The 22,883-nt window shown below is 34.0% G+C and overlaps 1 protein-coding gene across 1 annotated transcript in view; it reads left to right on the top strand.

The window, feature by feature from the left end:
• The first annotated feature begins 1,935 nt into the window (after positions 1–1,935).
• The window catches only part of xylt2 (xylosyltransferase II), a 54,202-nt gene continuing 33,254 nt past the window's right edge, over positions 1,936–22,883 (top strand). Inside the window, exons 1-2 of the mRNA XM_073843220.1 lie at positions 1,936–2,085; positions 20,437–20,956. Coding sequence (XP_073699321.1) covers positions 1,954–2,085; positions 20,437–20,956 — 652 coding nt within the window. The 5' untranslated portion in view covers positions 1,936–1,953. The remainder of the gene's footprint in view (positions 2,086–20,436; positions 20,957–22,883) is intronic.

Below are 22,883 nucleotides of genomic sequence, written 5' to 3'. Positions count from 1 at the left end.
TAAACTGAACGTCTGTCACGACTCACATCCTAACTAGTCCTCACGAAGCAGCGGATACATTGTTGCCATCACTGAATGGACGGAGAATCATACTATGGTGAAGGCTGGGCTAGTGAATACTAATGAGGTTCGTGATTGGATGCTGCGGAAAGGTTGCTACGCAACGGTTGCACGGGCTAATTAATATTCATGAGCGTAGCCTTCAGCTTAGTAGGATTCGTTCGTTTCGGTGTCAGAAATAGACTCAGATAAAGTTAGGGAAATATACAAATAAACATTCTCTTTTTAAAAATAAATAAATGAGGATAATAAATGACTTCCTTTCGTATTGTTTAAATACACAAGCCGAAAACATTCCACACGTAGCGGTTGTCTTGGAGATAGACAGGACTTTGCGCTTTTAAAGTGCGCCGCCTGATGGATGCATACAACATCTGCGTGTAAAAAACAGTTATTATTAGTGTTTATACCGTTATTAACTAATTTTGCTAATACTAATATTTTAATTCTTACAGCAGACAATTATTTGATAAAACTACCTGTTGATAAGAATATCAGATATAACATAAGTCAGATATAACATAAGGAAAACATGTTTATCTATTTCTTCTAAATCATTTTTAGGCTAAAAACAATCGTCACGAATTTGTAACAGTACGATTTTTAATGTTAAACTAATATTTTTAAATATTTTTACCATTTAAAATAACTGTTTTCTATTTGCATTTTTAGCATCCTTACTGCAGTCTTCAGTGTCACATGATCCTTCAGAAATCATTCTAATATTCTAATTTGCTACTAAAAAAACATTATTATTATTATTATTATGTTGAAAACAGGTGATTAGATGTTTTTCTTTGATGAATAAAAACGTTCAGAAGAACATTTATCTGAAACAGAAATTCTAAATGTCTTTATCATATACATACATACATATGTATATATATCCTTCAGAAAGCATTCTAATATTCTGATTTGCTATTCAAAAAAAACATTTTTTATTATTATTATTATGTTGAAAACAGTTGAGTAGAATTTATCAGGTTTCTTTGATGAACAGAAAGTTCAGAAGAACAGCATTTATCTAAAAATAGAAATCTTTTGTAACATTCGTCTTTATCATCACTTTTGATCAATTTAAAGCATTCTTGGTGAATAAAAGTATTCATTTCTATGTAAAAAATAAATAAATAAATGATCCTGACACCAAGCTTTTGACAGGTATAGTGTTTATTACAAAGCGTTTTATTTCAGATACATTGTAATTTTTGGATATTTCTATTCATCAAAGAATCTTAAAAGGAACTCAACGGTTTTAAATATTGATAATAATAATAATAATAATAATAATAATAAAGATTTCTTGAATAGCAAATCAGCATATTAGAATGATTTCTGAAGGATCATGTGACACTGAAGACTGGAGTAATGATGTTAAAAATGTAGCTTTGATCACAGAGATAAATTACATTTTAAAACATATTCAAATAAAAAGCAGTCATTTTAAATAGTAAAAATATTAAAAAATTTACTGATTTTGCTGTACTTTAAATCTTTTAATGACTTCTTTAAAAATCATTAAATATTTTACTGTTCATAAACGTTTGACTAATAATATAACAGCCTATTTTAACCGAGCAAGCAGCCACCTGGGGGGTGTTCCATAAAACAAGTTTACCAAATAAGCCAGGCTTATTTCAGTTAGTCTGACTTATTGTCACTTGATTTGGCTCAAAATAAGTCAGACTAACTGAAATAAGCCTGACTTATTTGGTCAACTTGTTTTATGGAACACCCCCCTGGTCATATGAACTGAGATACTGACTCTCAATTTGATTCATTTGAATCAGAATCATTTGACTCTGAAGCACAACGCAGTGCTCGATTCTCAGAGTCGATTCCCTCCGAGTGTGTCAGTCACTCGCGGCTATATGTGTGATTCACGGGGGAAAGATGGTCGCGAGTACCCGTGTGCAGAAGCTCCTTAGACGGTATAAACTCGCAATCGCGGCTGGTTTAACTATCCTGCTGATCCAAGGACTGGTGGTATGGAGCCTGCGGAGTCTGGAGGAGGGAGAGGCTGAGGTACGTGCTGTTTCACGCGGATAAATCTGTCATGCCTGCCTCAGTAACGCCGTTTGATCTGAGGATTTCTAATAGCATGCTAAGCTAAGCTAAAGCCGTCAGTCAGTCTCATTAGTTGAACGGGTAACGTTACTCCCGTAATAGCGTCATCGGGTGTAAACAAACACGTTTCTTGAATTATCGGAGATGGTTATGGTGTGTGTGAAACACATATGCGGGTGTGTTGTGTTGGAGATCTTTTGGAGCGGTTTGTTTTGACCGGCGTCGGGTTTTAAATGACTGACTGGACTGACTTCACCCATAACAACTCTGTGGCTGGGAATCAAAACTTAGTGAGCTGACTACGTAGACAGCATTTTTGGTCATCCTAGTGAAAGTTATAAGCATAGACCGCATGCCATTAGACATCGCAGTCTTACATGTTTAGGTAACCTGCCTACATAACTGCTACATAACATTTTTGGGCTTCGCTGTGTGAGAATTAAATTTGACTTCTGTTTATTCAACTGCAACCTTTTTGAAGTGTCATACCTAGACAGCCTTTTTGAGCATCACCATGGTTGCTTACTAGACTGTGATAGCCAAAAAATGCTGACTACACAACTGAAAATAAAGCTTCTAGTGTTTTCTCAGTGATTATGTCAAATAGAAGAACCATTTCGGTTCCTCTTTAGAACCTTTCATTGGACAGTTATCTGAAAGAAGTTTTCTTAGTCTGAAGAACATTTTATAAATCAAAAGACTCTTTTTCCTGCTATGAAGGACATTTTGTGTATTGGAACGATTCCGTGGATATTAAAAGTTCTTCATGGAACCATAGATATTAATAAAGAATAGGGCTCTCAAATGATTAACCATGATTAATCGCATACAAAACAATGCATGTTTTGTATAATATATGTGACTCTAGACCACAAAACCAGTCATAAGGGTAATTTTTTTGAAATTGGGATTTATACATCATCTGAAAGCTGAATAAATATGCTTTCCACTGATGTATGGCTTGTTAGGATTTGTTGGAATCTGAGGGTGCAAAAGAATCAAAATATTGAGAAAACTTTTAACGTAGTCCAAATTAACTTCTCAGCAATGCATGTTACTAATCAAAAATTAGGTTTTGATATATCTACGGTAGGACATTTACAAAATAGCTTAGACGTTTCTCAAGGTACTTTAAAAGAACAATTTTTATATTGTTTGTAGTTCAATAATCTAATGAAACTTTTTCCGCTATAAGGAGCATTTTGTCCAATGGAAAGATGATACAAGTTCTTAATGGAACTATAGATGTAAATAAAGAATGGGGCTCATTATAACGAATAATTGCATGCTAAATAAAAAAAAGTTTGTTTATTTAATACGTACTGTGTATATTTATTTTGTATATATAAATATATACATATGTCACCCCTAGACCCCAAAACCAGTCATAAGAGTCCATTTTTGAATGTGAAATCTGAAAATCAGGAATCTGAGGGTGCAAAAAAATCTAAATATTGAGAAAATCGCCTTTAAAGTTGTCCCAATGAAGTTCATAGCAATGCATATTACTAATCAAAAATTACGTTTTGATACATTTACGGTAGGAAATTTACAAAATATCTTCATGGAACATGATCTTTTGTGGTCACATATAAATATTTGTAATCGTTTAACAGCCCTAAAAGAACCTTTATTTTTATGAACTATCTAAAGTGATCTTTTTAGAGTAAAAATGCTGTTGACTCAGCAGTTTTGAAACACACCTTATATAATTGAGTCCGTTATTCATTAAATTAGACTCTTCGGAGATTCAGTACAGTATTTTCAGTCTCTATTAGGACTTTTACTGATTGTTCAGAAAGTTAAAGTCTGCATTAAATAAAAATTTGCAGTATCTATTTTTTTTTATAAATGCATTGTTCTTTAGCATATGCATGGATAAGTTGTTCAAATAAATAAACAATAAAAAGATCTGCTGGCACCAATAGCCTTGTGGGCAGTGCGCCGACATACTGCGCTCCGGGCGTCCGGTGTTCGAATCCCGACTTGAGGACCTTTTCCCGATCCCGCCCCCATCTCTCTCCCACTTCGTTTCCTGTCACTTCTGACCTGTCTTATCTCAATAAAGGCAAAAAATGCCAAAAAATAAATCTTAAAAAAAAAAAAAAAGATCTCCTAATGTCATACCTCGATATTCCGGTTAAACTTCTCTTTAGTGATTTCTCAAATTATTTAGTCCTCTGTCCTTACAAGTTCACATTTATCTGCCAACCTAATTTGATGAGAAAACTTACAGGAGTGGTTCATTTTCAGAACAAGAATTTACAGATAATGTACTCACCCCTTTGTCATTCAAGATGTTTACGTCTTTCTTTCTTCAGTCATAAAGAAATTCTGTTTTTTGAGAAAAAATTTGAGGATTTCTCTCCATATCATGGACTTCTATGGTGCCCCTGAGTTTGAACTTCCAAAATGCAGCTTCAAATGGCTCTAAATGATCACAGCCGAGGAAGGAGTGTCTTATCTAGAGAAATGATTGGTTATTTTCAAAACAAATTGACAATTTATATACTTTTTAATCTCAAATGCTTGTCTCGTCTCGTCTCTGCGATGCACTTGTGTAGTCTGTGATCTGGGTCAACACAGTTAGGGTATGTTGAAAAACTCCCATCTCGTTTTCTTCCCCAAGTTCAAAAACGTCGCTGCAGAAGTACCAACCAAGTATTTACAAAGTGAACATACAAAGAAGATCAAACTCCCTTTACAAAAAAAGTTAAAACAGTGTTGTAGGATGATTTTGAAGTTGACGACGGAAATGAGATGGGAGTTTTTCAACATACCCTAACTGCATTGACCCAGATCACACAGACGAGACAAGACGAGCATTTGACGTTAAAAATGTTCACATTTTTTTTGAAAATAACCAATTGAATTATATAGTAAAAGCTCTGTCCCCGTTTCTGTTTCCTCACGACTTTAAGCTATGTTTTATTTCTGTTGCCTCAGACAGGGTTTGTAAACTGCTGTCAATGAAATGAACCACGTGTGACCGTTTTGCAGCTCTCAGATATCTGCAGCTAATATTGCGCTGTAGCGTTTAAACATCTGAGGCGCTTCAAAGCCCAGCTGGCTTGATTCGGCAACGATAATCATTGTGCTTTTGATCAAAACACTTAACCTCAGGTTAGACCTGGATGACTGCTCCATAAATAAGTGAACTGTAACTGTAAGTGACCTTCGAAGAAGCCTGCATAACTAATTAGTCAATGAATAACTGTCTGCTGCTCAAGGGGCTCCGGAGTAATACGTGAACGTGTTTGAGAAAGGTTACGAGTTGTGACGAGTAGCAGGAATGTGCTGTCGTGTCTGGATTCCTGCTCCGTTTTTTACTTCACTCTTATCCTGCGTCGAATAGATTTCCTGAGTGGATGAAGAGTCTTAGGAAAAAGTGAAAGGTGAACAAGGAGAACTGGTTAATAGTAAACTAGGTACATATTTGTACACTTCTTTTCAAGAATTTGGAGTCGGTAATATTTCTTTAATGTTATTGAAATCTTTTAGGCTCACCAAGGCTGCATTTCTTTGATCAGAAATACGCTAAAAGCCATAAAATTGTGAAATATTATTAAATATGTTTGCTTTTTTAAAATGTAATTTATTCCTGTGATCAAAGCTGAATTTTCAGCATCATTACTCCAGTCTTCAATGTCACATGATCCTTCAGAAATCACTCTAATTTGATGATCAGACGCTCAAGAAACATTAATTATCATCAAAGTTGAAAACAGTTTTGCTGCTTAGTAATATTTGTGGAAATCCTGGTACAGTTTCTTTTAGGATTTTTTGATAAATTCAAAGTTTAGAAGAACGTTTTCCCATTTTTATTTGAATGAAAATTTTAATTTAGTGAATATTTTTATTTTAATGGTTAAATTGATAATTTACCACAAAGTATGTCTAATTAATTGAAATCACGAAACGTACACAATTTAACAGCAGTTTATTAAAAGTTTAACAAACGTGATGTTTTAAGACCCTGTGAAACAGTTTTGTTCCATCAAAATTTTTCTGGGTTTAGTTTTTCCCATTTTTATTTGTATTTAATTTAAAATTTGAATGGTTACATTTAAAAAATATTAATCAGAAAGTATGTCTTATTAATTGAAATCACAAAACTTACTCACTTTAACAGCAGTTTATTAAAAGTTTAACAAAAAATAAGTTTTAAGACTGATGAAATGGGTTTAATTTTTTCCAAATTCAGTTTTTTCCATTAAAAATGTTCTGGGTTTAGTTTTTCCCATTTTTATTTATATTTAATTTAAAATTTGAATGGTTAAATTTAAAAATATGAATCAGAACGTATGTCTAATTAATTGTAATCATGAAACTTACAAAATTTAACAGCAATTTATTAAAGTTTAACAATGTTTCATTTTTTCTAAATTCCTTTTTTTTTTCTTTTTTTTTTTCTGGGTTTCGTTTTTTTTCCCATTTATATTTATACTTTAATTTAATTTAATTTTTTAATGGTTAAATTAAAACATATTAATCAGAAAGTATGTCTAATTCATTTAAATCATCAAACTTCCACAGTTTGAAAGCAGTTTATTAAAAGTTTAGCAAAAATTAAGTTTTAAGACAGCATGAAATAATTTTTTTTCCACATTCAGTTTTTTCCATTAAAATTTTTCTGGGTTTTGGTTTTTCCCATTTATATTTAATTGTGATTTTAATTTAAATTTTCAATGGTTAAATTAAAAGAAAATATTAATAAGAAAGCATGTCTAATTCATTTAAATAATAAAACTTACACCGTTTAACAGCAATTTATTAAAGTTTAACAAAAATTATGTTTTAAGACTCTATGAAATGGTTTATATTTTTTCCAAATTAATTTTTTTTCTGGGTTTAATTTTTTTTTTCACTTTTTTTAATATTTAATTTTAATTTCATAAACAAATTTAATGGTTAAAAATAATCAGAAAGTATGTCTAATTAATAAAAATCATAAAACTTACAATTTAACTGCAATTTATTAAAGTTTAACAAAAAAATAAACATTTCTGGGTTCCGTCCCACCCCCAAATTTTTTATTAAAATTTAATTTAAAATGTATTCAATTGTAATGGTTAAATTAAAAGAAAATATTAGAAAATGTCTAATTAACATCAGAAAGCATGTCTAATTAATTTGAATCGAAATGTGTTTTTTCTTTCTCAAATTTATTTCTATTTTTTACCAAATTTTGTGTTTTTTAATTTATTTTCTTAAAAAGTTTAAAGTTTAATAATCAAAAGCATCTCCAATTTACTGATTTATTAAATAATGATTGTATTATTATTATTTATTTATTTTCAGATATACTGTGTGTATTTAGATTTGTCTGGTAAATAAATAACATTAATAAATTTGTCTGGTAAATATTTCTTAAAGAATAATGTTTTAATAATAATAATTGTTTTAGTATTTTTTTTTAGTATTAGTACTATTATTACATTAAGTAATATATTTCTGTCACAATTTCTTCAAGTTAAACCCAACTTTGTTTTTTGACAGTTTCTGTTTGTATATGGTATAAGGATAGTTTTTCTCAAAACAAATGGTAAAATGCTCATGAAGTGACTTTTCAGAGCAGTTTTAGTGTTCAGATTATGTGTGCATGTACTCGGCAGATGGCAGAGACTGAAAACATAGCGCAGCGATGTGTGTGGTAAACGAAACCGTGCGTCTGCGCCATTCATTCACACAGAGACACACAGAACAGACAAGATTCATTTTTAAATAGTATTTTTGTGCTTAATATTTACAAGCACTAGCCCGCATTTATCCATCCAAAATTTGACATTCCGTGACATTCCACGTTATACAGTACATTCAATTTTTATCCGCACTGCGGAAATCACACAGCCCTATTTACACACATAAAACTAGAACATTTTTGGTCTGAGGATATGGTTGAGATGACAGTGGAGTGTCTGTTGTGGGATGTTTCACGTGTTCGTGTGAATGTTTCCTCCAGTCTCTCATCTAATTGGCCCTGGTGGGAATAAAACCTGCCATGCGTCTCTCTTTCACAATCCTGATTCCTACAGTGGACACCTACTGCTATATGCTCCACTATTCTCTGATTCTCTAATTCAGGAACCATGCATGTATGATTGATAAAGGAGCTTTTCCTTTTAGTGTCTGGTCTTCATTTCATCATGTAACCTTCTGGAAGTGCAGCCTAGCAATTATGTTGTGTCGTTCAGCCCCAAGGTGTCCTAATGGCGAATATAACTAAGAACCTAAGTGATTATTTAATGACGAGTCAGCCATCCTAACTGCTCCCTCTTACGCCACAGCACATCTACAGGCATCTCTGACCTCTCTCTCCCTCTCTGGCGAGTCTCAGCGTGATGAAAGAGGCCATTGATTTTGCAGCCTTTGGTCTCTGAGACCTGAAGAATGAGTTACTGCAGGTCATGTGATGCTGCAGTGACCTGTGCTGCTTACAGAGGGATCAGAGGATATTTAACGATTCGGCTTCTGATTCAGATTCTTAAGGTTCCATTAACGGTTCATGTAGTACTTTCAAGAAAGAAATGTTTCTAATCACATTTAGATTTTAGCGGAGAAGGTGTTACAATCTTTGAATGACTTTTCTCAGAAATGTAATCCAACAAATTGCCCCAAAAAAATTCAAATTCAGTCATTAATTGCTCTAACCCTAATGTCGTTCCAAACCCTAAAACCTTCGTTCATCTTCAGAACACAAATGAAGATAGTTTTGATGAAATTCGAATGACGTTATTCAACAATTTGTTCTCTTCTGAACATTGGATGGAAACATATTATTTTAAAGCCAGTTGACGTCAAGGATGAAACACATAATGTTAACTATGAATAAGTTTTAAATATCACTCTGAATCTGAAAATACCAACACAGGAACCGCAGAGCTCAAACGTTTAACATGTCAGATGGCATTTATGATAAACTGAATATTATTGTCCTTTGGTGTGGGCGCTAATATACAGTTTCCTTGCGAAAGTATTCACACCCCTTGATTTTTTTTTTTTTTTTTTTATGTTGCTGCCTCATGTTAAACTGCTTTAAATTACTTTTTTTCACCACATTAATACAATCCATGCACCATAATTGCAAAGCAAAAACTGAACTAACATATAAAACTTCATAAATGTATTTTTTTAAACTGACATCGCATAAGTATTCATACCCTTTACTCAATACTTTTTTGTAGGTGTTTTGGGTATGATGTGACAAGCTTTTGGCAATTATCTGCCATTATTCTCCTCACCTCTTTACCTCTCAAGCTGTGTCACCATGGATGAGGGCAGACGCACACTTTCAGGTTTTTAATTTACATTTTCCACATTTTTATTTAAATGTGATTTTAATTTAGTTAATATTTATTTAATTTTCCATTTTAATGGTTAAATAAATAAAAAAAATCAGAAACCATGTCTAAGTAATTGAAAACATAAAACTTACACAATTTAACAGCAGTTTATTAAAAGGTTAACAAAAATTGTGTTTTTAAGACCATATGAAATGGGTTTAATTTTTTTCCAAATTCGTTTTTTTTTTTCCATTAAAGTTTGGGTTTTTCCCCATTTTTATTTATACTTAATTTAAATTTTTAATGGTTAAGTTAAAACATATTAATCGGAAAGCGTGTCTAATTAATTGAAATCATGAAACTTACACAATTTAACAGCAGTTTAATAAAAGTTGAACAAAAATTGTGTTTGTAAGACCCTGTGAAATGTTACATTTTTTCTAAAATCAGTTTTTCCTATTAACACCTTTCTGGGTTTCGTTTTTTTCCCCATTTTTATTTACTTCATTTTAATTTTTAATGCTTAAATTACAAATATATTAATCAGAAAGTATGTCAAATTAATTAAAAATCATGAAACGTACACAATTTAACAGCAGTTTATTTAAAGTTTAACAAAAATTGTGTTTTAAAACATGAAATGCATTAAATTTTTTTTTCCAAATTTATTTTTTTCCATCTGGGTTTTGGGTTTTCCCATTTTTATTTATACTTAATTTTAATTTTTAATGGTTACGTTGAAAGATATTAATCAAAAGGCATGTCTAATTAATTAAATTCATGAAACCTACACAATTTAACAGCAATGTATTAAGTTACAGTTTAATTAAAGTAAAAAAAACTCTAAATTTCGTTTTTCCATTATTATTTTTTTTTCTGGGTTTCGGTTTTTCCCATTTTTATTTATACTTAATTTAATTCAATTTAAGGTTTTATTGGTTAAATAAAGATATGCATTAATCAGAAAGTATGTCTAAATAATTGAAATCATGAAACGTACACAATTTAACAGCAGTTTATTAAAGTTTAACAAATTAAATTTCAAGGCCCTGTGAAATGCGTTGTATGTTTTTCTTAAATTTAAATCTATTTGTACCAGATTCTGTTTTTGATAAATTTTCTGGATTTCATTTGAATGGTTTTGTTAGAGTTAAATAATCAAAAGCATATCTAATTAACTGATTTTATAATTAATTTATACAATTTTTATTTATTTGTTTGTTTTTTGTCATTGTGTTGTGCATTTATATATATATATATATATATATAATATAGTTCATATATTTTTCTGGTAAATAATTTTTCTACTAAATATTCCTTAAAGAATAATGTTTTAACAATATTTTCTTAGTAGTAGTAGTAGAAGTGACTCCCCAATGCACGCAAATTAGGCTACATGACATATCCAGGGTGTTATTAGTATGTAGGCTATAATAGGTTGTGTATGTCTATAGCTCTGTATCATGCTTGAAATATTCGTCTCTATTTGCACTTTGAATATTCAGAGAGTAGCCTACTTTTGATTATGGCTGAATTGTCTGCACTTAATACGATTAAGAAAGAACTGTGTCGTAATTTTTTGTTATTTATACTGTAGATGGTTTCAAAATGCAGTGGTTGCCTCTAATTTAAATAGCTCAACTTATAATAAACATAAGAAAATAAACAATTGTGTTGTTAATAATAATAATAATAAATAATTGTTACAAATTATGTTTTTCAATAATTGTATGTTTACATTTTGTACATTTACTCTCATTTACCGTACTCTGTCACAACTTTTATTTTTTAAATTTATTTTAGTAAGTTGTTTTAATTTTTAAGGCCAAAACTGTAATTTTTGTTGTTAAACTATACTTTAAAATGTAATTTAATGAACCCTTTAATTTTTGTGGCTTTAGTCATTGTTGGGATACTATTGTAAAGCTGGCAAAATCAAGAGCTTATATCGAAATATATATCGTTATCGTTCAATATGGGGGAAAAAATCATCGAGATTACATTTTTGCCATATCGCCCAGCCCTACCATTAACCATGAAGGGGTATGAATACTTTCGCAAGGCACTGTTCTGATTGTTCTTGGAGTAAATGGGCATTCTTGTTCACACTGACATTCAGATGCATATTTTGAGAGTCGTTTAATGGAAGAAAATGTCATTTGCTTCTGGAGTTTTTAAAACGGCTCTGAGTAATATTCAGTTATTTGTTCCAGCTGCATATCCAATGCGCAAGTTGCACTCACTGTAGGCCCGTTTATGACAACAACTCCTCAAACTTCCCTGTTTTGTGGGTTATTTTTGAGTGTGTGAAGTAACTTTGGTAACTGTGTGCAGAACGCTGCCATCTGACTGTCAGCTCTGAGATGTTGTTTAATGTTGCCTTTATGCTGGAAGTTTTGTGCAATCTTGTGGGTATAAAACTACTATGTTGTTGCCAAACAACAGCCCAGTACTCTACACAGCGCGCACAAGTTTGGGCTACACTTATGTTTCCCTATTCTTCGCCAGCTTTAGGTATTGAATGAGTTGTTTATATTATATAAGTTATATCTAAAATATTAAATTATATTATTTATAAATATGTACTCAGTCTGTTAATAATTTATTTCAGTGAGCTCGCTGCAGTGTATTCAGGGATTGTGTTCTTCAATACCGCCTTCGCTGCGAAACAGCCTCCAGCTTTCTGAACAAGTCTATACTGCCTACATAGACAACACCCTTTTTTTTTATTCCCCCGAAACAAAGCTTTTGGTTTGCTTTCAAGCTTGAAAGTCCAAGCAGCTGATAATGAGGCCCACTGGTCTGACACTGGTCTAGAGCTACTGGACACTGGCTGGCTCTTCTCTTCCCACAGTCTATTGTTTTTGTGTGTGGGCAGCAGACGTGTGGCAAAGACCCAGACTTGCTGTGTAATGTGCCTATAGCAGGAATTGCTGGGAAGTGTTTGTTATTCCGCCCTCTCCCTTTACATACTTTTAGTACCACATCGGCAATCCACGCAGAGTTGTGGTTAGCTTTTACCACATGACTGAATATGTTTTTTTTTGTTTTGTTTATTTTGGATACAGTCTTTGTTTGGCAGCATTGGAAGCTTGACTAGAGTCTGATCACTAGAGTGCGAGTCTGGACTGGGAAAACCAATTTAATCAAATTTTTTAAGCAATGTGTGGACACGGAGTACAACCAGAACTGACAGATGTTTATCAAATACCTAGACTAAATATTAAGAGTGCGATTGCTCAAGTATCGCATGTCCTTTTTCAGCGACATCTTGGAAAATGTGCGTGTAATAATGTAACTTTTTCATGCACTGGTGTCCCCGTGCAGCCGGATTTTTCACTTCACAGTGAACCCTCAAATGAAAAGGTCCACTAGGTCGTGTACATCCATTGAATATGTATTTGAGAGAGAATTACAATAACCAGTGTTTTAAATCTTTGTCTTGCCAGTATGAGTCTGATTGGCAACGTTTTTATTTATTTATTTTTTTCCAGCACACTATAAATACTCAGTATTCATTCAAATTAACATAAAACGTTTGTTAACGCTGCAAAAGTAGTTGGAAACTCCAAATATGTAGCAAACCTCTACACACACATTGGCAGTAGAGTTGTGATTGGCTAATATTTTTTTATTTTTAATAAACGCATACCAGTCAAAAGTTTGTGAACAGTAAGATTTTTTTTTTTCTGCCCTTCAAGCCTGCATTTATTTGATCCAGCATACAGCAAAAACAGTCAAATTGTGAAATATTTAAAATATAGTTGTTCTATTTGAATATATTTTAAAATGTAATTTATTTCTGTGATTTCAAAGCGGAATTTTCCCATTACTTCAGTCACATGATCCATCAGAAACATTCTAATATTCTGATTTGTTGCTGAAGAAAAAAAAAACATTTAATTATTATTATTGAAAACAGCTGAGTAGATTTTTTTTTCAAGGTCGTTTGGTGAATTGAGAAGAACAGCATTTATCTGAAATAGAATTTTTTTTGTTACACTTGTAACATTATAAATGTCTTTATCATCACTTTTAAACATGTTACATGTGTGCATGTTACAAAAGCTTTTCATTTCAGATAAATGCTAATCTTTGGATCTTTCTATTCATCAAAGAATCCTGAAAAATGTACTCAACTGTTTTAAATATTGATAATAATACTAATAATGATAAATGCTTCTTGAACTGCAAATCAGCATATTAAAATGATTTCTGAAGGATCATGTGACACTGATGACTGGAGAAATAATGCTGAAAAATCACATTTGATTACAGGAATAAATTACATTTTAAAATATATTCAAATAGGAAGGCGTTATTTTAAATATTAAAATATTGCACAGTTTTTGCTGTATTTTGGATCGAATAAATGCAGGCTTGGAGGGTAGAAGAGACTTATTTAAAAAAAACATACTGTTCACAATCTTTTGACTAGTAGTGTAAATGTAGGACAATGATAGGTTAGTGTTTGCAAATGGGACTAATGCTCGCAAATTATTTTTGCTCACTAATGAAAAGGTTTTAGCTTTGTTTGTGAAGTATCCCTTAATGGTCAGGGTTCTATGTTTACTTAAGTTAAATTTAGGAGCACAGTCAAAATTTCAGGAATCAATAATCAAAAACTCTGATAAAAAAATACCTTCCCATTACGAGGTGATATTTGACGCCTTATTGTGATTTACAGCAGAATTTTGTTTTTACTTTTGTAATGGCGTTTTTTGGCAGCTTTATTAAAAGTATGTCATCTTTTATGTCATTTTTTAAATTATATTTTTAAGCTTTTTAAAATTTCTAATTGAAACAACAGAATAAGAAACGGCTAATAAGAATCAAATTAAATCAGGCTGTACAGAGGTGGCACAGAAGAACACAAGTGGCTTGTAGGTTTTTTTTTTTTTTAAATAAGTTTAACGAGGCTCAGAGGAGGCTTGAGTGCATTCAAATTCATAATTTCAAATATAAAATTTTGAATACAGAAATATTAAATGATTGAATAACTGGAAAGATACTTTAAAAATGAAACTAAATCTGCCAGTAGGTGGCGGCAAGTCACTGATTTAATTACTGAATCATTTATTCATTTGATTCGTTTGAACGGCTGATTCATTCAGGAATGAAGCAAGTGACTGTCTGTAGGAATGGGAAATTGAATCATTGACTCACTAGATTAGTTTAAAATCGTACGTTCATTCATAAACGAAACAACGCTGAGTTTGAATGGAGTTTTTTCAGACCTTAGTGTTATAGTCAGTAGGGGTGTCAAAATTTATCATTTTTGCGATGCAGACAAGGACGATTCGGTATCGGTTCAGTAAAAGACCATAACCGATTATAATGGACTCAGTCTCAGTTTAACAAACATAAAATGTTCCAAATATATTTCTAAATTAACTCAAAAAGGAAACAAAATGAAATCTAGCCACTTTGCCATTAGAATCCAAAACTGAAGTATTTAATGGCTACAACACGAACTCTGTTCTGATAAGATGTCGGACAAGGACGGGGCTCGGGTCTGAGCGTCTCGGGCTGGGCTCGTGCAGGACTCTATTCCCTCGTTTCAATTAAATAAGATCTGAGCGGTGCCTCTCGGTTGAAATCTTATTCGGTTTAGTTTTTCGTTTAAAAAATATATGGCCCTTTTCTGTGGTGGAAAACCCTGGGTTTCGCCACCTGTTAAATATACTGGAGCCGCGATATAAGCTTCCCTCACGCAGACACTTTTCAGAAAAGATTATGCCGGAACTCTACAACGAAACCAAAGCCCAGGTATTTACTTTTGTGCATTTGTTCTAAATGTTGCTGTTGTCTTCTGTGCCCAGACTTTAGTTTTGTTTGATATATTCAAGAAGTGTGTTTTCTTTGAGAAGGTTAAATTAAAGTTTCAGTTCATATATCTGACTGTTTGTATTTATTAACACAATTGTATATATTTGAAGTAAAACTGAAAAATGGGTATGCAGTGCATCGCCAATGCATCGTGATGCATCGAGATAGTGTATTGAACCGAATCGATGACATGATAATCGTAATCGATCCGAACCGTAAGACCAGTGTAGGTTCACAACCCTAAGAGTCAGACAATGTAAGTAACTTAATATTAACTTCTTGTTTATTTAACTGTTGTATTAAATCAATATCTCATTTACAAACTCATTAAAAGCCGTCACTCATCTTAGTTCATCGCGATCTCACAAAGTTCCATTGTAATCAACAATAGCTCTACTCTGCACAATGAATCTCTCCCTACACTTTGTTTTATGAAAGGATTCATGAGATATGTCTGTAATGCATTACTTTTTGATTAATGTTGCAAAAACACGTAGAAACCTTTTGAAGCTTCCATTTGCGAATGAAAACTACTGCGTACAACTATGAAACTATACAGTCGTGGCCAAAAGTTTTGAGAATTAGATAAATATTGGAAATTGGAAAAGTTGCTGCCTAAGTTTTTATAATAGCAATTTGCATATACTCCAGAATGTTATGAAGAGTGATCAGATGAATTGCATTGTCCTTCTTTGCCATGAAAATGAACTTGATCCCAAAAAAAACTTTCCACTGCGTTTGATTGCTGTCATTAAAGGACCTGCTGAGATCATTTCAGTAATCGTCTTGTTAACTCAGGTGAGAATGTTGACGAGCACAAGGCTGGAGATCATTATGTCAGGCTGATTGGGTTAGAATGGCAGACTTGACATGTTAAAAGGAGGGTGATGCTTGAAATCATTGTTCTTCCATTGTTAACCATGGTGACCTGCAAAGAAACACGTGCAGCCATCATTGCATTGCATAAAAATGGCTTCACAGGCAAGGATATTGTGGCTACTAAGATTACACCTAAATCAACAATTTATAGGATCATCAAGAACTTCAAGGAAAGAGGTTCAATTCTTGTTAAGAAGGCTTCAGGGCGTCCAAGAAAGTCCAGCAAGCGCCAGGATGGTCTCCTAAAGAGGATTCAGCTGCGGGATCGGAGTGCCACCAGTGCAGAGCTTGCTCAGGAATGGCAGCAGGCAGGTGTGAGCGCATCTGCACGCACAGTGAGGCCAAGACTTTTGGAAGATGGCCTGGTGTCAAGAAGGGCAGCAAAGAAGCCTCTTCTCTCCAAAAAAAAACATCAGGGACAGATTGATCTTCTGCAAAAAGTATGGCGAATGGACTGCTGAGGACTGAGGCAAAGTCATATTCTCTGATGAAGCCTCTTTCCGATTGTTTGGGGCATCTGGAAAAAGGCTTGTCCGGAGAAGAAAAGGTGAGCGTTACCATCAGTCCTGTGTCATGCCAACAGTAAAGCATCCTGAGACCATTCATGTGTGGGGTTGCTTCTCATCCAAGGGAGTGGGCTCACTCACAATTTTGCCCCAAAACACAGCCATGAATAAAGAATGGTACCAAAACACCCTCCAACAGCAACTTCTTCCAACAACAGTTTGGTGAAGAACAATGCATTTTCCAGCACGATGGAGCACCATGTCATAAGGCAAAAGTGATAACTAAGTGGCTCGGGGACCAAAACGTTGACATTTTGGGTCCATGGCCTGGAAACTCCCCAGATCCTAATCCCATTGAGAACTTGTGGTCAATCCTCAAGAGGCGGGTGGACAAACAAAAACCCACTAATTCTGACAAACTCCAAGAAGTGATTATGAAAGAATGGGTTGCTATCAGTCAGGATTTGGCCCAGAAGTTGATTGAGAGCATGCCCAGTCGAATTGCAGAGGTCCTGAAAAAGAAGGCCCAACACTGCAAATACTGACTCTTTGCATAAATGTCATGCTATGTCGATAAAAGCCTTTGAAACGTATGAAGTGCTTGTAATTATATCTCAGTACATCACAGAAACAACTGAAACAAAGATCTAAAAGCAGTTTAGCAGCAAACATTGTGAAAACTAATATTTGTGTCATTCTCAAAACTTTTGGCCACGACTGTACACTGAGGGAAGCTTAAAAGGTTTCTACATGTTTTTTCAACATCACGGACATATCTTACGAATCCTTTCATAAAACAAAGTGTAGAGAGATTCATCGTCGCACTGTAGAGCCCTGATGGTGCGCCAGAAAACGCTGCCAATCCATTGATTTAGCAGCATATGCGAGTGATTGTCTTACTTGCAATCTTGAGGATTGTGTAGTAGCAATGGGCTCACAGTCTGGTTTACATTATGACACGAATGATTACATGTCTTGGCATGTGTGGAATGAAAAAAAATCATGTAAAACACATGTGCGCTAGAAATATATTTTGTCCTGTTTCACCTTATTTTCTCCACCGTGGTGCCAAAAAGATTGGTAAAGGCTCTTTTAATATTTTCACGTTTTTACTGTGAAGGCTGAGCTTTATTTAGCGAAGACATGGAGAATCCACTAAATTTAGACTAAATGAGACTAAATTTAGTGCAAATTACAGAAAGTCTGTCAAAAGCTTCTTCGTTTGGCTTCAAGCTGCGTCGGTGCTGGGACAGACGCCCAGCGCCATTGGGATTTCGGTGAAATCGACGTCTGGCGCTTGAGCTGTGTTGAGTCTTAACAGTAAGAGCTGCCCTTGCTCTGATCTTATTTTCACATTATCATGAGGCTTGTGTGTGCATCTGGGTTTGCTGAGGAAACAGTTGTGTTTGGGCGATCAGTATGGGATGAAAGGCCTCGAGTCGTGTTTGTATCACTGGCAGGTGTGTTGATAAGGCTTTTCTCAGGCTGTTCTTAGGTTTGGTTGGCTCTGCACACTAGTGTTTAGGACTCAGTGTTCGCATGTGATGGAATTTGTTCATACTGTGTGCGGTATGTGTACATCAGCTGCCATAGTAACAACCTAAACATCAGTAGGGTGTGAAAAACGTTCTTCTATGACGTCTGAGATTATATGGGTCAGGGAGGAAAAGGGGGTTTTAAGCATCAGAACAACAAATTTAATACAGCTTTAAATTTTTTTATGTGTCTTGATTAACTATTAGGCATTTTTACCATGTTATACAGAAAAGACACACTGAAATGTTATTTAGTAATAATTTATATACCAAAAAATCTTCAAAAATCAAGAATCATTCGATGACCTTGAAGACTCAAAAAAGTGAAGCCACGACATAATAATTCAGTGCTAGTAATAATTCAAATCTTTGCCACTGTCCTAGTTTTTTTTTTTGTTATTTGAAATATAAAAAATGTAGAATGGTCACTTATTTTTCCAATGTATTTGAATATGTACAGGTCAGAATAAGTTTCATTTTTACAAAAGTATGTTGCTCATGTTACTTATTTCAACCATATTTTGACTTTTTCCAAACGTTGAAGTAGACACTTGCATTCAGTAAGCTTGATGAATATATTATTGTGTGAAACCGGTTATGTGTCTAAAACCGGTTTTGTAAATGAAATTTGATGACATCTCGTCTTCGACCCATATACACCCATATATCTCAATATGTATAGGAGTGTGGATTTAAAAATGTAATACATCAAATATAACACAAGGAAGAATAATCATAATTTCCTTATTTTTATTTATCGATACATTGTAAGTAGGGCCCTATGAAAAAACATTTTTTTCCAAAATTCCATTTTATTTTTACACTAATTCCATTTTTTTTTTTTTTCGATTTTAATTCTTCTAGACTCAGTTTTAATGGGTAAATTAAATTGTATTAATTAAAAAGTGTATCTAATTAATTGAAATCATGTGAAAACGTACAAATTTTAACAGCCATTTGCTGAAGTTTAACAAAAAAAAAAAATTTTAAGGCCCAATGAAATACGTTTTTCCCCCTCAAATTTAGTTTTATTTTTACCAAATTCTGTTTTCCATTAATTTTCTGGATTTTAATGGTTTCATTCAATTGTAATAACTAAAATCATCACAAAGAATTGTTTAATAATATATTTTTTAGAAATACTGTGTTGCGTATTTACATTTTTCTGTTAAATAAATTCTGGTAATTAATTTTTCTGATAAATATTTCTTTAAAAAAAAATTATAATGATTTTATTTTTAGTAGTCGTCGTTCTATCATTACATTAAGTAATATTTTTCTGTCACAGTTTCTTCAAGTTAAACCAAACTTTTATTTCTTTGTACAGGTTGCTATGAAGACCTTTAAGTTTCTGTTTATAAATCATATGACAGTAGAAGAATGATAATAATTTCCTTATTTTTATTGGCTGGCAAACTGCCCTGGTTTTCGTTAAAAATCTCCGTTTGTGTTTTTCTGAGGAAACTAAGTCACCAACATCTTGGATGCCCTGGGGGGGAGCAGATAAACATCATCAAATTTTCATTTTTGGGTGAACTATCCCTTTAAAAACAAAACCCTAAAATACGTATGTTGCATAAGTATTCATACCTCTTTACCTGAGTACTCAGTTGAAGCACCTTTACACCTTTAAAGTCTTTTTGGGTATGAAATTTAGTTTGGAATTGAGATTGTTTTGTGCTTTGTCATTATGGTGTTTGGAGTGTAGATTGATGTGGAAAAAATTTAAAGCAGTTTAGCACAAGGCTGCAACATAAAACTTGAAAGAATGAAGGGGTATGAATACTTTCGCAATACACTAATTATGTTTTTATGTCAAATTGTTGAAAAGAGCTTCGCATTTCAGCTGATGATTTCCCACAGTGAAACACCCAATAACACTTGTTTAATGCAGTAAAACCTAATGCTTCTAAAATATGCCACTGTAAAATAATGGCAGAGTGTTTTTCTGTGTTGGCTTGAGCTCTCATCCAAACCTCCTTCTGCGACTCGCTATTCTCATTACGCATCTCTGCTTCCTCTAATTCCCGCCACTAAACGACTAAAAATAGCCGCGACTGAAGCCAGGAAAACAACAAATGAGAAACAAAGCAAACACGTTGTGCTTCTGGGCTCCCTGAAACGTCAGCAAGTTTGTTCTAGGAGTGTGAATCATCCATCTGTTCTAAAGCAGACTTCCTCCTTTGAGAATAAAGTTTGATCCTGTTTTCTCTTTTGCGCTGATGTGGAGGGATTCGGCATCGCACCTCTGATTTATTTACTCTGTTTCCTTCTCAGCGGAAACACAGGCGGTCGAAGTTGCCTGACCACAATGGGCAGGAGCAGAAGATGGACCCTGTGGCCTTTGAGAAAAACGCCCTGTCAGGGGCGAACCACGGGCAATCGAGACAGCGCCAGGATCAGCCCGCCATCACCACTGTCATCAGGAGGGGGTCTAGACGGAGAAACAAGCCCTCTTTGAAGGACAAGAGTCTGGGCGCGCCGGAAGATGGAGTGGCGGTTGAAAAAGCCGCTCATTATGATCCTTCAAGCAGCCGTAACTTCAGCGATACGCGGGCAGGCGAAATGGCCAGAATCCATCTAGTAGCACCAGGAGAGCCTGGCAGCGTTGAGGGTGCTCCTCAAGTCCCGAACAGTGACTTTGTGCCCAAATGTGAGATCTCTGGCAAGGACGCTCTGTCTGCCCTCCACCGTGCGGGTTCACGGCAGTGCAGACAGGAGATCGCCAACATCGTATGCCAGCACCAAGCGGGGCAGCTCATGCCTCAGTCTCTGCCTCAGTTTTGCCCACAGCATGGTAACGGCATTCCTTCAACCATCATATCCACATCCAGTCATGCTTAAAATGTTATTGACATGTTGAGTTTTGTTTTTTTGTGTCCATTTTTAGTCATCTCCAGTGCAGTCCAGCATGCAGATTTTGCCGACGCTGACGTTTCCAAGGTGGAGAACCCAGTCAGGGTGGTTTTCATGCTGGTGGTTCATGGGCGAGCAGTCCGGCAGTTGAAACGTCTTCTCAAAGCCATCTATCACAAAGACCACTTTTATTACATCCATGTGGACAAGGTAAGTTAGGACCCAACAGGTGTTTTTTCCATCATTAGCCTCTTTCACAAAGTAATACTAGGAAATAACTGCAAAATTAACAGAAGAACATTATCAGTAAATATGAAATGCACTGTCAACCCAGGCAATGGTGTTACTTCTTTTTACCAGTAAAGCACCATTCATACATCAGTTTCAAAATACCCGTAAAATCATTAACTGGAAATTTCAGCTGCCGAAATATCTTTTAAAAAATTCTAGGCTGAATAAATGATCTGACACTACTACAGAGGATTGAATAATGCAAATGTAAAGAAAAAGCAGTGAGCACATATATATGGAGTTAATAAAAAATTATGCAAATTTGGCTGATGGTGATAGTTTGGCGAAGAAAAAAAAAAAAAACTAAAACTAAGGTTTATATTTGACTTGCACTGACTTCCGGAAGCATGTCAAAATACAAACACAACTGCAAACTCGGTTTACATTTGCTTTTCCTGTTTATGCAGGCATGATGTGACAATTCAAACACTTGAAAACACAGAATAAATATTTGCATTCATACAGTGCCTTGCAAAATTATTCATATACCTTCATTTTTTGTCACGTTTTATGTTGCTGCCTTAGGGTAAGCAGTTTTAAATTAAATTAAACTGCAAAAAACTAATTTAACATCTTTGCAAATCTATAAAAAAAATGTAAATGATTTCATTGCATAAATATTTGTACCATTATCTGTAATGGTTTAAAATTAGCTCAGGAGAATTCATTATTCTTTGTAGATGTTACTACACGTCACGTGATGTTAACCTGTGGCAAATTCAAATGAAGGGATATGGTTTGGAAAGGCACACACATCTTAATAAAAGTGTCATTCTGTGTCAAATTACCTCAACTTCCCCAGCTTAAATTTTTGATTTTGCTAATATTATTTCTAAAGAAAGATAGACATGTATAGTGATGAAAGCCAAAATATTTAATGTCAAAATGGGGGGCAAAATGGCAAAAAAAAACAAAAAAAAAAACAAAGCCAAATTACAAGGGCGTGAAAATGACTTTAGAAAGGTGGCACCATCAAAATGTTATTTTTACGCAGAGATTGGTAGGTCTGTTAGTAAAATCTGGTAACTTCAGCCAACTTAAGGCAACTTCAGAAGCTGTTATAATGAACAAAATCCCTTCTTCCAAACATCCCTGAAACTGATTAAAATATAGAATCTTATGAATAGACTACAATGAGCAAGGTAATGTGCCTCAACTTGACTATTTCAGTTGACCATTTCAACTTTAGCTATCTTTGTTGCATTGTGTGCCAATGGGACCATTCAAAAATGGAGAAACGGCAAGGAGAAAACTGTTAAATGTACACATTAAGTGGATAAAAACCAAACGTGAGCCAGTTTGCAAAAATATAATGCATCTTTTTTTTAAGAGGGATGTCTGAAGAACAAATAATGTTGAAACTAAAGATGTATGTCTGTTCTTTCTGTCAAGACAATGGAATTGAACATACCTGTCTGAGTGCCATAAATATTCTTTTTCCAAAGTTTGCATGCCTATAACTCAAGAAGTATTAAAGATATCACAATATGTTTTCAGATTCTAGTTCTTAATAAACTTTTCTTTCAGAATGTACATTTTCAAGGCCCTCCATCATTCAATCCCAGAGACATGTGACC

Source organism: Garra rufa, chromosome 1 (genome assembly GCF_049309525.1).
Source record: "Garra rufa chromosome 1, GarRuf1.0, whole genome shotgun sequence".
Taxonomy (NCBI): domain Eukaryota; kingdom Metazoa; phylum Chordata; class Actinopteri; order Cypriniformes; family Cyprinidae; genus Garra; species Garra rufa.
Note: the sequence above shows the minus strand (reverse complement) of the source record. Positions and strands in the feature narration are given on the sequence as shown.